General features: G+C 36.5%; 1 protein-coding gene across 1 annotated transcript in view; it reads right to left on the minus strand.

Annotated features, from left to right (window-relative positions):
* Positions 1-20,633, minus strand: part of ABCB11 (ATP binding cassette subfamily B member 11) — a 109,061-nt gene that overhangs the window by 61,320 nt on the left and 27,108 nt on the right. The window contains exons 6-10 of the mRNA XM_030803110.1: positions 12,806-12,893; positions 11,537-11,670; positions 9,895-10,066; positions 5,587-5,711; positions 867-1,041 (exon numbers count right to left, since the gene is read on the minus strand). Of these exons, the coding sequence (XP_030658970.1) occupies positions 867-1,041; positions 5,587-5,711; positions 9,895-10,066; positions 11,537-11,670; positions 12,806-12,893 (694 nt within the window). The remainder of the gene's footprint in view (positions 1-866; positions 1,042-5,586; positions 5,712-9,894; positions 10,067-11,536; positions 11,671-12,805; positions 12,894-20,633) is intronic.

Consider the following 20,633-nt stretch of genomic DNA (forward strand, 5'->3'; position numbering starts at 1 on the left):
TGGCATGGATGTGGTGAAAAGGAACACTTTTACACTGCTGGTGGGAATGTAAACTAGTACAACAACTATGGAAAACAGTATGGAGATTCCTTAAAGAACTGAACATAGAACTACCATTTGATCCAGCAATCCCACTACTGGGTATCTACCCAGAGGGAAAGAAGTTGTTATACAAAAGAGATACTTGCACACGCATGTTTATAGCAGCACAATTTACAATTGCAAAACTGTGGAACTAGCCCAAATGCCCATCAATCAACAAGTGGATAAAGAAACTATGATATATATATATATAACATATATGTATATATATACACAGATATATATAATTACATGTATATATATGACAGAATACTAGTCAGCAATAAAAGGAATGAATTAATGGCATTCACAGCAACCTGGATGGGATTGGAGACTGTTATTCTGAGTGAAGTAACTCAGGAATGGAAAACCAAATATTGCACGTTCTCACTCATAAGTGGGAGCTAAGCTATGAGGATGCAAAGGCAGAAGAATGATACAATGGACTTTGGGGACTCAGGGGAGAAGGGTAGGAAGGGAGTGAAGGATAAAAGACTACAGCTTGGGTTCAGTGTATACTGCTTGGGCAATGGGTGCCCCAAAATCTCACAAATCACCACTAAAGGACTTACTCATGTAACCAAATACCACCTGTTTCCCAAAAAATTTATGGAAATAAAAAAAAATTTAAGGTATTACTTGTTTCCACAGACAGACTCCATAAAATCATTGATGCTTTTTTCCTGAAGACACCAAAGTAATAAACAAAACAAAACATCTAATCCATGGACTTTTCTGAGATACCAGAAGGAAATCCTATGTCTCGGTCAAAAAGTCCGAGGTACCTGGACAAGGGTTCCTGGTGTATATTCTCCTTCATCCAGGACAAGTGTGGAGCCGTACCAGAAGGCCAGTGCATAACACAAAAAGATGAGACACCACACGAATCCAGTAAAGAATCCCATCACTATCCCTTTTCTAATTCCCCAACGCTGGGCAAACACAAGATTTTTCTCATACCTGTGAAGAGAAAACGTTTGAGTCAATTTCAGCAGAAACAGCTCAAGTTATAATGTTTAAAACAGGCCATGATGCAGTGGTTTTACAAAATGATCATAAAATCATCCCACAGAGCAGCTTCAGGGAGAAAAACCTCCAGTAATCTTTGTGTAGTTTTTTAAAGTTTGTTTTAACCTGACAATGAAACACGTTAAAAGGGTGATACTTAACAAAGCTGTCTGATTGCTGCTTGGATTGCATAGTAAGGTAAGCTTGGCCCCAAGAGAAAAGAATTTTCATCATAAATGTATGAACAAGAGAGATCTAGTACTGTGTTTGAAGTGTTTCCTTGAGTCACATGACATGTCCCTATCAGAAAATAATGCAACTGGCTCCAAATAAGCAGGCCAGACTATTTTGTTTCCAGCTCCCCAGGCTTGGAACCAGTGTTTGCACCAACTCATCTATAACTCACCCATCTGCCCTGTGGCTGAGATGCTGTGTTGTGACATACTGGTCAGATTCACAGCCATGAGACATGGATAACTGAAACTATGTGGAAGTCCAATGCAAGGAATAAGTTTCAGTAATTCCATGATCTAGCCATTAACAATGGGCATTGTCTCATATATAGCTCAGGCATTCTGAAACCGCCTTCCTACATCTCAAGAATTGAATTCATGGAGAACTTTTAACCTTTTGCAGGACACAAACTGAAGGTCTATCCTATGTTTGTTACCATTTTTAAAACACTACACTGCCTCTTTTATTGACAATAAAAGATGACGCCTTCCATGGTGGAAGAAATATGCTACTGAAATTTTTTACAAGACATAAGGAACCTCACTCCACAAACCAAAAGAAGTGAGGAAAAGAGGATAATATGAGGTTTTAAATCCTATTCTCTTTTTTACTTGATGGATTTGGTAGCAACTGAGAATAACACCATCTTACCAAATCTACAACACATAAAGTAAGATTTGCTATTCAGTTGGTAGCCATTTTATAAAAATCAAAGCATGGCACGTAGTAAGTACTCAGTAAATACCAGATAAATTAAAGAATAAACAAAATTACATTTTAGACAACTGTATTATTTTGGCCATTTGGGTTTTTCTTTTCATTGGGAGTTAATCTCTAGAATAATGCTTGGTAACTTATCAACACTAATTTGTTTTTTGAGACAGCGTCTCACTCTGTCATTCAGGCTGGAGTGCAGTAGGATGATCATAGCTCACTGCAACCTCAACCTTCCCAGGATGATGTGATCCTCCCACCTCAGCCTCCCAAGTAGCTGGGACTACAGGTGTACACCACCATGTCTGGTTAATTTTTATATTTTTTTGTAGAGATGAGGTTTTGCCATGTTTCCCAGGCTGGTCTCAAACTCCTGGCCTCAAGCAATCCACCTGCCTTGGCCTTCCAAAGTGCTGGGATTACAGGTGTGAGCCATGGTGCCCAGCCTGTTTGACCAAATAGAAATCTTATCAGACTTTATAAAGAACATGTAGCACCGTATCTGAATAAAATGTGTTTAATTAAAAAGGTGTTCAATAAAAATGTGTGAAATAGCATTTTGAATCATGCTGGCATTTCTTTATTATTTTTTAATTGATAAAAGTTACATGTATTTATGGTATACAACATGATGGTTTGAAGTATGTATAAAAATTGTGGAATGGCTAAATCAAGATAATTAACATCCATTACCTCACATACTTATATTGTGTGTGTGTGGTGAGAACACTTAAAAATCTATTCTTAGCAATTTTCACGTATGCAATACATTGTTATTAACCATAGTCACCATGTTAACAACACATTTCTTGAATTTATAAACTGCCTCTTAAGTGCAAATAAGGAAGGGTTTCTTTTAGGTCACCATGAACCAAATTAAAATAACTACAATTAGATAAGTAATAAGTCATTATTTTTAAAATATCTCAAACTTCTTACCCCTGTCTAACTGAAATTTTGAATCCTTTGACCAATGTCTCCCCAGTTCTTGCCTGCCCCGTCCCCCTCATAGCCCCTGGTAACCACTGTTCTGCTCTCTGCTTCTGCTAGTTCAACTCTGTCAGTGAAATCATGGGGTATTTTTCTGTGCCTGGCTTATTTCACTTAACATAATGTCCTCCAGGTTCATCATGTTGCTGCAAATAACAGTATTTTCTTCTTTTTAAAGGCTGAATAGTATTCTATTGAATGTGGCATGTAAATTTACATACACCATATTTTCTTCATTCACTTGTCTGTTGATGGGTGCTTAGGTTGATTCCATACCTTGGCTATTGTGAATAATGTTGCAGTGAATATAAGAGTACAGATATCTCTTGACATACTGATTTCATTTCCTTTGGATATATACCCAGTAGTGGGGATGCTGGATCATATGGTAGTTCTATTTTCCATTTTTTGATGAATCTCCATACTCTTTGGCTGTACTGATTTACTTTCCCACCAAAAGCGATCCGTGTAACAGGGTTTCATTTTCCCCATATACTTGCCAACACTTGATATCTTTCTTCTTTTTATAATGGCCATTCTTACAGGTATAAGATGATATCTCATTGTGGTTTTGACTTGCGTTTCCTTGATGATTAGTGATGTGTGACATCTTTTCACATACCTGTTGTATGTTTCTTTTTGTATGTTTCTATTTGTATGTTTTCTTTTGAGAAATATCTATTCAGGTCTTCTGACCATTTTTTAATCAGGTTGTTTTCTTGTCATTGAGTTGTCTGTGTTTCTTATATGTATTGGATATTAACCCCTTATCAGATGTATGGTTTACAAATATTTTCTGTCATTCTATAAATTGCCTCTTCACTCTGTTGATTGCTTCCTTTTTGAAGCTTTTTAGTTTGATGTAATCCCATCTGTCTATTTTTGCTTTTGTTACCTGTCCTTTTGGGGTTGTGTCAAAAAAATCATTGCCTAGACCAATGTCATAGAGCTTCTTCCCTATGCTTTCTTCTAGTAGTTTTTCAGTTTTATATCCTACATTTAAAACTTTCATCCATTTTGAGTTGATATTTGTGTATAGTGTGAGGTAAGGATCAAATTTCATTCTTCTGCATGTGGATATCCAGTTTCCCCAACATCGTTTATTGAAGAGACTGCCCTTTCCTCATGGTGTGTTGTTGGCCTCTTTATTGAAAATCAATAGACTATAAATGCATGGACTTCTTTCTGGGCTCTCCATTCTTTTTCACTGGTCTATGTGTCTGTTTCTATGCCAGTACCATGCTGTTTTGATTACTATAGTAATCAAATAATCTAATAATAATCTACTAGTAGATTTTGAGATCAGGTAACGTGATGCCTCCAGCTTTGTTTTTCTTGTTCAGGATTTTGCTGAACAATTCAAGGTCAAAAGACCTTGAATAAAGTCTTTTGTGGTTGCATAAGAAGTGGCAAGAATGGGTATTTTTGTCTAGTTCCTGATCTTAGGGGGAAAAGCTTTCAAATTCTCACCCTTGAGTATGATTTAGCTGTGGGCTTGTCATATGTGACCTTTATTGTATTAAGGTACATTCTTTTTATACCTAATTTGTTGAGAGTTTCTGTCAGGAAAGGATGTTGAATTTTGTTAAATGCTTTTCCAGCATCTACTGAGATAATCATATGGTTTTTGTCTTCATTCTGTTAATGTGGTATATTACATTTATTGACATGCCTATGTTGAACCACCCTTACATCCTAGGGGTAAATCCCACTTGATCATGGTGAATGATTCTTTTAATGTGCTATTCAATTTGGTTTACTAGTATTTTTGTTGAGCATTTTCACATCCATGTTTATCATGGATATTGGCCTTTGATTTTCTTGTAGTATCCTTTTCTGGCTTTGGTATCCAGGTAATATTGGCCTTGTAAAATGAGTGTGAAGTATTCCCTCCTCTTTAATTTTGTGGAAGAATTTGAGGAGGACTGGTACTAGTTTTTCTGTAAACGTCTGGTAAAATTCTGCAATGAAGCTATCAGGTCCTGGGCTTTTCTCTCATGGGAGACTTTTTATTACTGATTCAATCTCCTTACTCATTATTGGTATGTTCAGATTTATTTCTCTTTGTTTCTCTGTAATTCAACCTTGGCAGGTTGTATTTTTCTAGGAATTTATCCATTTCTTCTAGGTCATCCAATTTGTTGGCATTTGTTTTTAGTAGTCTTTTTAGTAGTCTCTTATGATCTTCTGTATTTCTGTGGTATCAGTTGTAATGTTTCATGTAGGCTTTTCTTTAATGACAGCAAACAGCATTATAGACTGATATGAGGTATAATATGTATACATACATACCATCAGAGTTTGAAATAAATATCTACCCTAAGTTGGCTTTCTAAAAATCGCCAACTGCAACATCTTTAAAAACATACTGCTAAAGACTTGGGACTTCTTATTGTGCTTTGACCAACCTAAATTACCCTGCTTAACTCCCTCTTGAACAAGTACTTCTTCCGGAGGCCACAGACCAAGGTGGGTCTGCCACTTTGCACAAACTGAGAGACTCAGGGTACTACACTGATTGATGAAATTAAGGAAAGAATCAGATTCCAATTAACCAACCTTTCAACCTCTCTTATCTCACCACCAAAAGCAGCCACCGTTCTCATTGATGAAATGACTTCATCAGCCACCACCCCTGCTTTGGCATAGGCCTTCAGCTCATAGTCTGTAAACTTGGACACACTCTAAAAATCAAAAAGAAGAAAAGAAAATGTGAAGTCCAAGAAATTAGGTAAGTCAGTCTGTCATTCAGATTCATTTAACATGTGGCATGGGCTTAATACAATATTAGATTCTCACTGTAACATCATTGACAGGAGGAAGAAATCTGGTCCAAATTTGGTCTATGGTAAGCTTCATCCAGGGTTGTCTGGTTGTTGATATATCAAAATGACCCTACTAAAAGTAAGAACCTCCTCAAAGAATAAGTTCCAAATAGGACATTCTGGGAGACTAAAGTGTTTCAGTCGTTATACTAATACAGTGTTAAGTTAGACCATGTCATAGTTCATTGCTATTAGCCAATGGCCATTGCATAATTTATAGACAAAAGCCAGAGACACATGCAGATATCATGACTGGGTATAATATATGGCATATAACATATAAAGTATAGGCATGATGTTGAAAGATGATTCCAGATGATTCCAGAAAACAAAGTCCATTTTCACTCAGTTGGAGACACTCAACTATGTAGTTTTGATTTTTACAAAAGGAAATGCAAAGACATCTGTACTTAATAGTAGGCACATTACTTTTTCTAAAACTGACTTGGATTGAGTCCTAGTCAAAATGAACCCCCAAAGAAACCCCTGGCACAGATTAATAAATAAGAAGAGGAAAAAACACATATTGCGGAAGATCAACTAGCTCAGAAATATAAAAAAATATATAATACCCAGATTAAGGGAGTTTATCTTCCAGTAGTTTTTCCAAACTTTTAGCAGCAAAACTCTTATCAGAATCTTAGATGGAATTCTAAGATATAAGTTAAGTAAGTATTCATAGTAGTTTTTAAAAACAATATATTTATTTCATCAGTGTACATTTTATAAAACATGTGAATTAAATATGTAACAGTAAGGAAAGTGAGGCTTTTTTTTTTTTTTTTTTTTAAAGAGACAAGTTCTTGTTCTGTTGCCCAGGCTGGAATGCAGTGGCATGATCCTAGCTTACTGCAGCCTCAAACTCCTGGACTCAAGCATTTCACCGGCCTCAGCCTCCTGGGTATATGAGACTACAGGCACATGCCACCATGCCTGGCTATTTAAAATTTTTTTTTTTTTTGTAGAGATGGGGTCTCACTGTGTTACCAAGACTGGAAGCTGTTTTTATTAACACTAAAATTTACATTTGAGCCTAGTGAAGTTGCTTGTATAGTTTGTTGTATAGTTGCTTGTAGAAGTTTGTTGTATAAGGACAAACGTACACAGACTTGAAAGCAAGACAAGACATGTGCAGACCTACAACATTCCAAATCAGTGACATGTTTATGAGAAGCTGGAAATGGGTACTGAGATGACTAGAGAAACTAAGCATTAGATCTGTTTAAAACCAAGTGAACTGGGCTATGTGTTAACCTCCAACATGTTGAAATGTGGCCTATGATCCATGTGAGTGTGTATATTTATCACAGGTTTGAAGAAAGAGATTACTGCACTCGGAAAAAAAATGAACAAAATGTTTGCAAACCCCCTGAAGCTCTTCTGTGGAAGTTGAGGGTTCCCTGGATTACAGTTGGAAAGTGGTTAGTAGGAAAGACTGCCGTAAAGCTTAAATGATATAGTGGATTGAAAAACATCTACATCTCTCTTTAGCAATTGATTCTGTGCCCGACACTGCTTAAATGCATAATGTGGATTATTCCCTGAATCATCATAATGTTTTTGGGAGGTATTATCCCTATTTTAAAGACAAGGAAACCGAGGTTTTCATGGGTTAAATGGATTTTTCCTGAGTCACACAACCTGTTAGCCAAGTGGTGACCTAATGAAATGGAGTGAGCTCTTTTGCTATTGTCACTTCAACCATTTTCTATTTTATCTGGGAAACGTTTGAGTAATGTCAGTGGACTGTGAGAATATTTTGCTATTGAGCAATGGAAATTGGTACCTATTGCTCAATGATGTGTGAGTGTGTATGCAGTTTTTCAGTTAAATTCTATTCTCATTTATAGCAAATTTTTAGTATGCCTGATTCCATAACGTGCTATCTAATGTGGCTGCTCTAATAATTTCTCCAACCCATGAGCATGGAATGTTCTTCCATTTGTTTGTATCCTCTTTTATTTCATTGAGCAGTGGTTTGTAGTTCTCCTTGAAGAGGTCCTTCACATCCCTTGTAAGTTGGATTCCTAGGTATTTTATTCTCTTTGAAGCAATTGTGAATGGGAGTTCACTCATGATTTGGCTCTCTGTTTGTCTGTGATTGGTGTACAAGAATGCTTGTGATTTTTTACATTGATTTTGTATCCTGAGACTTTGCTGAAGTTGCTAATCAGCTTAAGGAGATTATGGGCTGAGACAATGGGGTTTTCTAGATATACAATCATGTCATCTGCAAACAGGGACAATTTGACTTCCTCTTTTCCTAATTGAATACCCTTTATTTCCTTCTCCTGCCTGATTGCCCTGGCCAGAACTTCCAGCACTATGTTGAATAGGAGTGGTGAGAGAGGGCATCCCTGTCTTGTGCCAGTTTTCAAAGGGAATGCTTCCAGTTTTTGCCCATTCAGTATGATATTGGCTGTGACTAATCTACAATGAACTCAAACAAATTTACAAGAAAAAAACAAACAACCCCATCAAAAAGTGGGCAAAGGACATGAACAGACACTTCTCAAAAGAAGACATTTATGCAGCCAAAAAACACATGAAAAAATGCTCATCATCACTGGCCATCAGAGAAATGCAAATCAAAACCACAATGAGATACCATCTCACACCAGTTAGAATGGCCATCATTAAAAAGTCAGGAAACAACAGGTGCTGGAGAGGATGTGGAGAAATAGGAACACTTTTACACTGTTGGTGGGACTGTAAACTAGTTCAACCATTGTGGAAGTCAGTGTGGCGATTCCTCAGGGATCTAGAACTAGAAATACCATTTGACCCAGCCATCCCATTACTGGGTATATACCCAAAGGACTATAAATCATGCTGCTATAAAGACACATGCACACGTATGTTTGTTGCGGCACTATTCACAATAGCAAAGACTTGGAACCAACCCAAATGCCCAACAACAATAGACTGGATTAAGAAAATGTGGCACATATACACCATGGAATACTATGCAGCCATAAAAAATGATGAGTTCATGTCCTTTGTAGGGACATGGATGAAACTGGAAACCATCATTCTCAGTAAACTATCGCGAGGACAAAAAACCAAACACCGCATGTTCTCACTCATAGGTGGGAATTGAACAATGAGAACTCATGGACACAGGAAGGGGCACATCACACTTCAGGGACTGTTGTGGGGTGGGGGGGAGGGGGGAGGGACAGCATTAGGAGATATACCTAATGCTAAATGACGAGTTAATGGGTGCAGCAAACCAACACGGCACATGGATACATATGTAACAAACCTGCACATTGTGCACATGTACCCTAAAACCTAAAGTATAATAATAATAAAAAAAAATATTTCTCAGTCCTTGGGAGTGTTTTTAGCTGATGTGACCTAAAATTCCTATTCCTATATGGTGTCTAGGCCTCAATACCTGGGGAACTGAGACAGTGAATGGGATAACTCTTGGAATGGGTCGGATCACCTCTCTCTGAAAGAGGTTATCTGAAAGATAAGATGAAATGGAGAACATAGTTGTGATTGCAGAAATCCTTCTTTGTGCTTGTTAATGCTCTTTGTCTGTTGTGCCATTTCAGGGAAGCGTCCAAGCTTGGGAGGACATGGAGAACAATAGGCATATTGGAGAGTGAGTGGGGTTTGGAGTCAGAGCCCCTTAGAGTTGAATCCTACTCTGCCAGCTGTGCAGGCCCAGACAAATCCCCTTACCTTTCTGAGCCTAGTTTCTTATATTTAAAATGATGTTAGTGCTCACTTTATAAGATTGTTGTAAGGATTAGAGATAATGAATATTAAGTTCCTAGTAGTGCCTAGAGAAACAGTGAATGCTCAACAAATGTAATTGCTGTTAATAAAACAATATTTACCTATTAAAACATCATTAATCCCTATTCGATGAAATGTCATTTGACACTGGGGGGTAATCCAACAAACTACATGAAAATAGTGATAATTATGTTGCTAACTATACTCAGGAAAAGGGACTCAAGCTTCACATTTTTGGCTGTTTATGAGGGCAAATGTCTTCCCACGGGGAGATGCAAAAAGACATTCTTACCAGACCAATGGTGGCTGCTCCAATCCCAATGAGAGGGCTGACAGAAATAATAACCAAGGTCAGTTTCCAACCCCTGAAAAATCCCAACAGGAAACCACAGATGGTCGAGGTCATGCGCTGAATGAAAAGGGCCATTTGGTCAGCTATGGCATCATTGATTTTATTAATATCACTAGAAACCAGAAAGATTTTGGTCACTAAAACTGAATTTGATCATTCCAATGTCTTGCTGAAAGTCTCAGTCTTTCCCTTTTAAACATTCCCGTCTCTCTATCCCCATCACCCTTGGATAGCATTAACAGCCTCTCCAATCTTGGAAAATTTGCTGCACCTTGGGATGTTATCAAGCCTCTTTCCTCATAGCCAACCAATTCTGCTCTTAATCTAGGTTTCCTAGCTGGTACTCAGTGTTGACAAAGGCTTTTGGAAACCATCTTATTTGTCTTTTTCTTTTACATAGCTAATATCCTTGCTCTGTCTTGCAAAGCTTTTCTTTCTTCATGCCTGCTGAATCCTTTCAGCCTCAAGGTTCTAGTCACATACCTCCTCGTGCATCAATCTTGTATAATCCCCCAAGAAGAAGTAACACCTTTCTCCCTGTGTTTCCATAACACTGTAATTAATCCTTGTGCATTTGTATGTGTGTGGAATTATTGCATTCTGCTTATAGGCAGTATAGAGTAGTGGTGAAGAGTGCAGATTCTGGAGCCAGACTAGGAATTTGAATACAAACTCTTGCTGGGCAAGTTACTTAACCTTTTTGTGGCTCAATTTTCTTGTCTGTAAAATGAGGACAATAATAGAACCTACCCCAATGGGTAGTAATGAGGATTAAAGTAGTGAATATATGTAAAGCCTATAGAACAGCACCTATCATATAATCAACAATTAATATGTGTTAGTCCTGATTATTTGCTTGCATTTCTTATTTCCCCTACTAGGCTGTAAGTTCCTTAAGAGCACAAGTGTAAGGTAATTGCTCCAGAATATTGATTGAATATAATTATATTAACTTCATATTCCTGAGAACATTTCCTTAATCTCTTGTCCAGATGGAGTGAATAGAGCTTGGAACTACATAGCAAGAAAGAACCTAAGACATCACCCAGATATTAGGCCATTGTGTTCTGGCAAGGTTAGATAACTGTTCAAGGTCACAGTAAGGAGCAGAATAAGTGCTGGAAGCCAGGGGTCCTGACTTTCAGTGTGCTTTGTCTACACTGTAGAGTGACCGTCTTTCAGGGGACCTCAAAATTCAGTTCAATAGGGTTCAACCAATTCTAATTCCTCTCATTTAGAATTCCTGGGTGGCTGTTAATGACCTAAACTAGGTGTAAACTGGATTTAAATCCAGTTACACCTGGACAGCTAAATAACCTTTTTAACTGTCTTCTACAATACTTCATTTCTAATATTTTAATTAAGGTCTACACACCAAATTGCAATACCTTGGCTTTCAATTTTTAATGTCCATATTTGACAGTGTATTACCTATGAAAAAGCCATGCCACCTATGAAAGCCCAATTTCAGAGATGAAACATAGGAAAACTGAAAATATTTTTAAATTGTTACTTAATTTAGAAAGAAGAGTTTTATTATCCAAAAATCACACACTAAAATACTGTTTTACCAGCTACTTACTCAGAGAATCTTGTATTCAGCTCCCCCACTGAATTGCAGTCAAACCATCCTATTTCCATTCTCATTATTCTCCTAAAGTAAAATTTTCTCATTTTCTGTATCTGACGAGCTGCGGCAATGACCCAAAAGCATATCTGGAAATGGACAAAGGAATGTTTAGCATTGCAATGTTTGAAATATTTGTTAATTTCTTCTTTTTTCAGAAGAAAGTACTTTCAATACAACAGTTGAGAAAAGGGAGAAAGTAATTCAGAAAATGCCTCTTCTTGGGAACTAAGATGTGAGCTCTGTCATCTGCTGCTGAAAGTGGAGGTAAACAGAACTTTCGGCAGGGTAGCCTGAGATTTGGGTTTGAATCCAGCTCTGACCCTTAAGCAGGCCCATGTCTTCTGGACTTTACCCTACAGAGCTTCACTTTCCTCATGTGCAAAAGAAGGCTCACAGCACCAAAAATAAGGCATTATTGTTCTTAAATAACTGTTTTTAATGCCATTTCTGAGTGAATTTCTCCCCTGAAAGACCTGCCTAGAAGCATTCATGCATAGTTTTCAGGAAATAATTTTCAAGAAATGTAAGACAAATATCATGACATCAGCATAAATCTAATCTGCTGATAGATTTTCCCTAACTAAAAAAAAAGCCTGTTATTAAAATTCCCAATGCCTAAATGGGAAAAAAAATGATTCATTTCTCTTTACAAACAGCACTGCCTGGAATTCTTGAATGAATGGGAAGGAATTCATTATTTTTCTGCAAAAGAAGGCAAAAGATAAAATATTTTTCTTTCTTAATAAGGGTTAAGTACCTCCAAGCCATTCCATCACTTAAATCTAAAATATGCTCTAGATTCAGCTTTTCCGAATTTGGGTTGGCATGCAGTTTGTTGAGACTTTAGCAATGCGAGAAAAAGAAAGTAAATTTTGCTTTCCTCTATCTCCCTCTGCCCCACTTTCTTCAAGCTACTCAACTGCCCCTACAAACACACCTGCAAATGTCCATTTCTGGATAGAGAGGATGAAGTAGGGAAAGACAAGGGAGGACAGGACATTACAACTACGAGTCTATTATGCATCTCTCTGGACAGCCACTTATATCCTCCTAAGTTTCCACCTGAGAGAAGAATCCCTCTCCATTCTCTCATGTCCTCTGGAAATAGACTGTAGTTCTTAGGGCTTCTGATTAGCTTAAAGGGTGGCAACACGTTGCATCTCATTGTAATGTCTTTGAGGTCAGATATTGATCTATAAATTATACGGAGGAGCTACTAACTTGAATATATCCTGTGATAAGTACCGCGACAGCAATTCCAGCATAGTAACTGGCAAATTTGATCATTTCGCTCTCAATGTTCAGCAACCTTCAAAAGAGGGAAAAGAATGTTCAGACTTGCAAGTAGGATCAAGCCACCAGAGATTACATTTGTGGATATAGAGGGATTTAAAAATATATATATATTTTAAATATATATATAATAAATATACTATACATAGTATATTTCTACTAAAAATGAGTAAGACATTTTATCTTTGCAAAATTATAATAAATCCAACTAAATTTCTAAATAGACCTCATGGTACCAATCACAGAAAATATGCATATCCCCTTCATTTTTATAGGCAGAGATGCTAGGACCATGAAATAATTAATTAGCAGTTGTTGGAAGCCAGGGTACCCTAAATGGCAGCCCAGGGCTTGGTCCACTTTAGTCTCTTTCATGCATACTTATCATGCAGTGATAGAGCAATCACAGGTAAGAAAGATTTTCAAAAGCCAGACAGGCTGTCTGAAAAGAAACTGATAGAACGACGTGTGCTGTAAATCAAGAGGCTTACTGTTACCTCTTCTAGGAATGCAAGCCAGCTTTTCAACTTCTCTATCTCAGAGTGACACTGAAAAATGTGCCTGTTATCTTCCCATGGGAGAGAAAAGCATTTTATTAGCCCTGTCTTTTTGCTGACTACAGCCTAAGCTTCATTCACCAGGACAATTTCTAAGGTTGAAGCCAAAGACACTTGTGGGAAATAGCAAGAAGAAAAATAGCAAAGAAAAATACTTTTGGCATTTTTCCCAGCAGCACTACCATGTTGCTGCACAGGGCTTGGGATTGGCAGTACCAGGGAGTGGAGGAAAAAAACATTCTGAAATTGCTTTTAGGAATGAAGGCATTCCATAATTAGAAAATTAACATATTGGTTGATGACAGTTATAATCTTCAGGGACAAGTTAAATGGTATAGAGTCTACTTTAGAAAATCAGAAAGCAGCCTCTTTAGCATGGGTTCTTTATTCCACATCCTTTCTGCTCTCTGTCAGCCTTCTTTTTGTGGCTTGAGCTTGAATTATTTTCTGTCTCTATTGAACTCAGGTCAAGCATTGCAATATAATTCATTTAACACAGAATAAACTGCACTATTAGTCAATATCTTTATTGAATATATTTATATTGAGTACGTTTATGCCTGTCTTGCTAGTAGATTGCAAGCTACCCAAGGTCAAGCGCTGGGCTTACATTGCTTGGTCACTCTGCCTGAAATCAATAAATGTTTCTTGATTTTGCTTTGACTTTCAAAATACTAATTAGGAAGGGAAATAACTGCTGTGGTCAACCCTTCTGACAACCTCAAAACCAGCTAAGGTCTCTTGTGCTCACCACATTCCCAGTCTTTCATGATGACTAAGAAGAACCCTGAGATGAAAGAACTAGAAAATCATAAACTTATCTATGAGTATCCACAATCAGAGGCTCTTATAAAAGCTAGATATCTCTGAATAGAGAGTATACTACATTATTTATAAGTAAAAGCTTTCTAAGGTATACATGAGTCAATTCTTTTCATTTTCAGTTTGTTTTGGGGTGTCTAAACCCAGAAAACTATAAGCATTTGTCCAAACATTTTACTTAGAGAATAGTAGTTCACAGAGGCTGGGAAGAGCAGTGGAGGGGGAGGGATGGGGAGAGGTTGGTCAACAGGTACAAAGTTACTGTTCAGGAATAAGTTCTGGTACTACGTTGCATAGTAGGTGACTACAGTTAACAATAATATGTTGGCTATTTCAAAAGAGGTAGAAGAGAGGATTTTGAATGTCCTCACCACAATGACATGATAAATGTCCTAGGTGATGGAAATGCTAATTATTCAATTTGATCATTACACATTGTATACATGCATCAAAACATCACACTGTATCCCATAAATATGTATACTTATGTGACAATTAAAATGATAAATAATAAATAACTTTACTTAAATTTCCTGTGGTGTCTTTATTCTACAAGCACTTTAAGCAGAAGTGATGAAGTGACTGTCATTAAAAATGCCAGTTTACAAACATATGTGGATTAAGGGTGTTGGGCACTGGCCCAGCTCTGGGATTTTCTGGAACAAAGTCCAGGAGAATTCTATCACTGCTGGATGGTGCAGGTAAAGATACATACAGTTTATCACTCTTTTCACCCCTGAGGTGTCTCTGAAATGAGTAGTTAACTCATTTTTATTTTATTCTGGGAAGAAGAGGTGATTAAGGCTTTAGAGAACTTGATAATATTTCTGGAACAACAGAAAAAACCTATCAGAAAAACTGACAGGAAGGAAAAGAGCAGGCCTGGCTTTGCTCCCTTGACTGCACACCAAGGTCTTTATTGCCTGAATGGTGGGAACACTTGTCATCATAAAACCCCAGGAAGGATTCTATAAAGTGTGCAGGTGATTTGGACCACAGAATGGCATTTTTTTAACAGCAAAAACGGATATGAATCTACTTGAATGAAGATTCCCCATTTGTTGAATAACAAAGACTCATTTGTTGAATAGCAAAGAAGGGAGAGAGATGAAATTAGAGGAAAAAAGATAAAGAGACGTTTTACAAATTATTATGAGGACTTATTTTGCTTTTTTGTTTCTTTTTACCTTGTTTTGGAAACTTTTTACCTTTTTTTTTGTTTTACCTTGTTTTGTCATTCAATTTACACATCAAGCTTACAGATTTACTAAAGCAGTATCTTGCAAATATCTTGCAAAACTGTAGTACGATATCACACCCAGGATATTGACACTGATATAACCAAGATCAGAACATTCTCATCATCTCAAGGCTCCCTCATATTGTCCTTTTATACCTCCACATGCTTCTATCCAATCCCCATATCCTCCTTAGCCCCAGCTACAACCAGTCTGTTTTCTTTTGCTATAATTTTGTCATTTCAAGAATGTTATATAAATGGAATCATACAGTGTAGAACCTTTTGGGGTTGGCTTTTTTCCACTTAGCATAATTCTTTCAAGTTTCATCATTAACAGTTCATTCCTATTTATTAAGGAGGATTCCATATAATATAGATAGATGGATCACAGTTTGTTTAACCACTCATCCTTTGGAGGATATCTGGGCTGTTTCCAATTTTTATCTATTACAAATTAAGCAGCTATCAACATTTGTGTATAGGTTTCTATGTGAGCATTAGTTTTCATTTCTCTGGAATAAATCCCCAAGAGTAGAAATGCTGAATCATATGGTAGTTGAGTGTTTAGATTTTTTAAAATTACCAAACTGTTTTCCAGGATAGCTATGACATGGTTTGAATGGCATGAGTGATTGTATGAGTGATCCAGTTATTCCACATCTTCATCAACATTTAGAGTTATCACTATTTTTAATTTTAGCCATTCCGGTAAGTCTATAGTAATATCTCATTTTGATTTAATTTGCATTTCTCTATTGATGTTGTTTAACATATTTCATGTGCTCATTTGCCATCTTATATCCTTACTCATGTCTTTTTCCCATCTTTGAACTGAAATTTGCTATTGTTATTTTAACACTAAGTTTTGAGGATTTTTTATATATTCTGGATCCTAGTCCTTTTTTGGATATATAAGTTGCAAATATGTTCTCCCAGTCAGTAGCTTGTCTTTTCATTCTCTTAACAGGATCTTTTACAAAGTTTTTAATTTTATTGAAGTCCAATTTATCAAATTTTCCCTTTATGAATTGTGCTTTTGGTGTCATCTACATGCTCTGTCCAGCCCTAGAACATGAAAATGGTCTCTTCCATATTTTTCTAAAAGTTTAGTTTTATTTGTTACATATAAGTCCATGATTCATTTAAGCTAATTTTTGTGTAATTAAATATTTTTTGCCTGTGGATGTCCAACTGCTCCACAACCATTTGATAAAAAGCTTATCTTTCCCCCACTGAATTCTTTTTCCACTTTTGTCAAAAATCAGTTGGACATATTTGTGTGGGTCTGAGTTCTCCATTCTGTTCCATTGATCTATATATCTAACCTCTGTCAATGCCACACAGCCTTGACTGCATTAGCTAAATAATATGTCTTGAAATTGGGTAGATCGATTCTTCTCACTTTATTATTCTTTTTCAAAATTGTTTTAGCTATTCCAGTTTTTTTACATTTGCATAAACATTTTAGGGTAATCTTTTCTATATCTACAAAAAATCTTGCTTATATTTTGATACATTAGGGCTTAAATACGTCATTTTATTTCTTGTTTTCTATTTGTTCTCTCTGTTATTTCTGTGTTTGCGTTCTCTTACCTTCCTATGGGCTGCTTGAACATTTTTTTAGAATTCAATTTTGATTTATCTATAGTGTTTTTCAGTGTCTCTCTTTGTATAGCTTTTTTAGTGGTTGATCTAGGAAATATATTATAGATACGTCACTTTTCACAGTTTACTAGTGTTGTCATTTTACCGATTCAAGTGAAATATATAAAGATTACCTCCCATTACATATCTCTACTCTCCTTCGTTAATAAGTGTCTTAACTATTTCCAAATTAAACACACATCAGACAGTGTCACAGTAGGATCATATCACAGCGTTAGAGTTTCTACCTTAAAACATAATTTAGAAAGCTCAAGAGAAGGAAGGTCTATTACATTTACTCATAGTTTTGTTACTACGCACTCCCTTCCTGATGTCTAGGACTTCTTTTATTATTTCCTTTCTACTTAAAGAAATTTCCTTAGCCATTCTTTTGGGGTAAGTCAGCTAGAAACAAATTCTCTTGATTTATTTCATCTGAAAATGTCTTGGTTTCCCCTTCCATGAGGGTGGTGGTAATGTTTTGACTCTGTCACCCCAACCCAGCAGGTAAGGGGAGAGGTGCCTTACTATAGTGGGGATGATTCAGGCCTCCCACATATTCTCCATTGACACCATGGGGGTGGGTGAGGGGGTGGCACAAGAGGGGCTTATACCACCTAGCAAGTGTGGAAGAGTCTATGCTCCCAAATCAACATTTGCTGGCATGGGTGAGAGTGAGGTCACCATTTTCTTCTGTGGTGTTTGGCTAGAGTAGAGCAATTATTGCTTCAAAGTTTTCTACTAGGCTCTTTCTGACCCACTATCTAGAAAAAGCAGGATTTTGTTGAGTCCTTTTGGTCTGCACTCATTGGGGTTTCCAGTTTGCCAGCCTTTGCAACACTTAATCTAGTACATATCAGGCATAAGATACCCAGGGAACTTATCAACACGTTATTACTTGGCTCCTGAGGGCTCCAGCCAGTTGACATTTTTTCCCCTACTTTTCAGGATGTTATGTTTGTTTTATATATAATGGATTAAACAATACAATCAAAAGACAGAGATTGTCAGATTGCATAAAAAAAAACAAGATCCAACTATGTGCTGTCTACAGGAGACACACTTTAGATCCAAAGATACAAACAGGTTGAAACAAAAAGATAGAAAAAAAATCATTTCAAAAAGCAACCGTAAGAAACCAGGAGTGGCTATACTAATATCAGACAAAATAGACTTTAAAAACTTGTTACTAGAGATAAAAATCATTTTGTAAAGATAAAAGTGTCAATCCATCGTGAAGTGATAACATTTATGGAGATATATGCACCTAGAAAAAGAGCCCCCAAAACACATGAAGCAAAGTCTGGTTATTATCAAAAAGAAGAACGATATCAAGTGACAGCAAGAATGTGAAAAAAGGGAACACTTGTACACTGCTGGTGGGAATGTAAATTAGTACAGTCATTATGGAAAAATGTATGTAGTTTCCTCAAAAAGTTAGAAATAGAACTGCTATATAACCTGGCAATCCTATACTCGGTATATATCCAAGAAAATGAAACCAATATATCAAAAAGATATCTACACTCCCATGCACACTGCAGCATTATTCACAATAGCCACCTATGTGCCCATCAACAAATGAATGGATAAAGAAAATGTGTTACATATAGATAATGGAATATTATTCAGCCTTTTTAAAAAATCCTGTCCTTTGCAACAACACAGATGCACCTCGAGTATATCATGTTAAGTGAAATAAGCCAGGCACAGAAAGACAAATACAGTGTAATCTCACTTAAATGTGACATCTAAAAAATTTGAATTCATAGAAGCAGAGAGTAAAATGGTAGTTACCAAGGGCTAGAGGTGGGGAGATTGGGGAGATGGTTAAAAAATACAAAATTTCAATTAGGAGGAATAAGTTCAAGAAATCTACTGGGCTGACTATAGTTAGTAACAATGTTTTGTATGCTTGAAAATTACTAAGAGTAGATTCTTATTTTTTTATAATATACATTTTATTATTTTTTTAAAAATTTTATTTTTATTTCAATAGGTTTTTGGGGAACAGGTGGTGTTGGGTTACATGACTAAGTTCTTTGATGGTGATTTCTGAGATTTTACAATGGTGCACCCATCATCCAAGCAGTGTACACTGCACCCAATATGTAGTCTTTTATTCCTCGCCACCCACCCTTTCCTCCAAGTCCCCAAAGTCCAATGTATCATTCTCATGCCTTTGTGTCCTCATAGCTTAGCTCCTACGTATGAGTGAGAACACACACTGTTTAGTTTTCCATTCCTGAGTTACTTCACTTAGAATAATAGTCTCCAATTCCATCCAGGTTGCTGCAAATGCCATTATTGCATTCCTTTTTATGGCTGAGTAGTATTCCATGGTGTGTGTGTGTGTATATATATTACATGGTGTGTGTGTGTGTGTATACAAAACATATTAAAATGTAGTATATATAGTAATATAAAATGTAATATATATTACATATATATCATATCTACATCATATGTAATATATATATTACATTTTCCTTATCCACTCGTTGATCGATGGGCATTTGGGCTGGTTCCATATTTTTGCAATTGCAAATTCTGCTGCTATACACATACATGTACAAGTATCTTTTTGTATGACTTATTTTCCTCTGGGTACATGCCTATTAATAGTAGTGGGATTGCTGGATCAAATGGTAGATCTACGTTTACTTCTTTAAGGAATCACACACTGTTTTCCATAGTGGTTGTACTAGTTTACATTCCCACCAATGGTGTAAAAGTATTCCGTTTTCACCACATTCATGCCAACATCTATTCTTTTTTGATTTTTTGATTATAGCCATTCTTGCAGGAGTGAGATGATAACACATTGTGATTTTGATTTGCATTTCCCTGATTTGCTTGGTAGTTGCAAGTTCCCTCAGCATTTGTTTGTCTGGAAAAGACTATATCTTTCCTTCATTTATGAAGTTAAGATTCATTGGATACAAAATTCTTGGCTGATAATTGTTTTGTTTAATGAGGCTAAAAATAGGACCCCAATCCCTTCTAGCTTGTAGGGTTTCTGCTGAGAAGTCTGTTGTTATTCTGATAGGTTTTCATTTATAGGTTACCTGGTGCTTTTGCCTCAGAGCTCTTAAGATTCTTTCCTTCATTTTGACTTTAGATAATCTGATGACTACGTGCCTAGGCAATGATCTTTTTGCAATGAATTTCCCAGGTGTTCTTTGAGCTTCTCGTATTTGGATGTCTACAACTCTAGACAAGAGATCTTCCTTCAGCAAGGCCAGGGAAGTTTTCCTCGATTATTCCTTCAGATATATTTTCCAAACTTTTAGATTTCTCTTCTTCCTTGAGAACACCAATTATTCTTAGGTTTGGTCATTTAACATGGTCCCAAACTTCTTGGAAGCTTTGTTCATTTTTTAAACTCTTTTTTCTTTGTCTTCGGTGGATTGAGATAATTTGAAACCCGTGTCTTCAAACTCTGAAGTTTCTTTCTTCTGTTTATTTGATTCTATTGCTGAGATTTTCCAGT

This window comes from Nomascus leucogenys, chromosome 22a (genome assembly GCF_006542625.1).
Source record: "Nomascus leucogenys isolate Asia chromosome 22a, Asia_NLE_v1, whole genome shotgun sequence".
NCBI lineage: Eukaryota > Metazoa > Chordata > Mammalia > Primates > Hylobatidae > Nomascus > Nomascus leucogenys.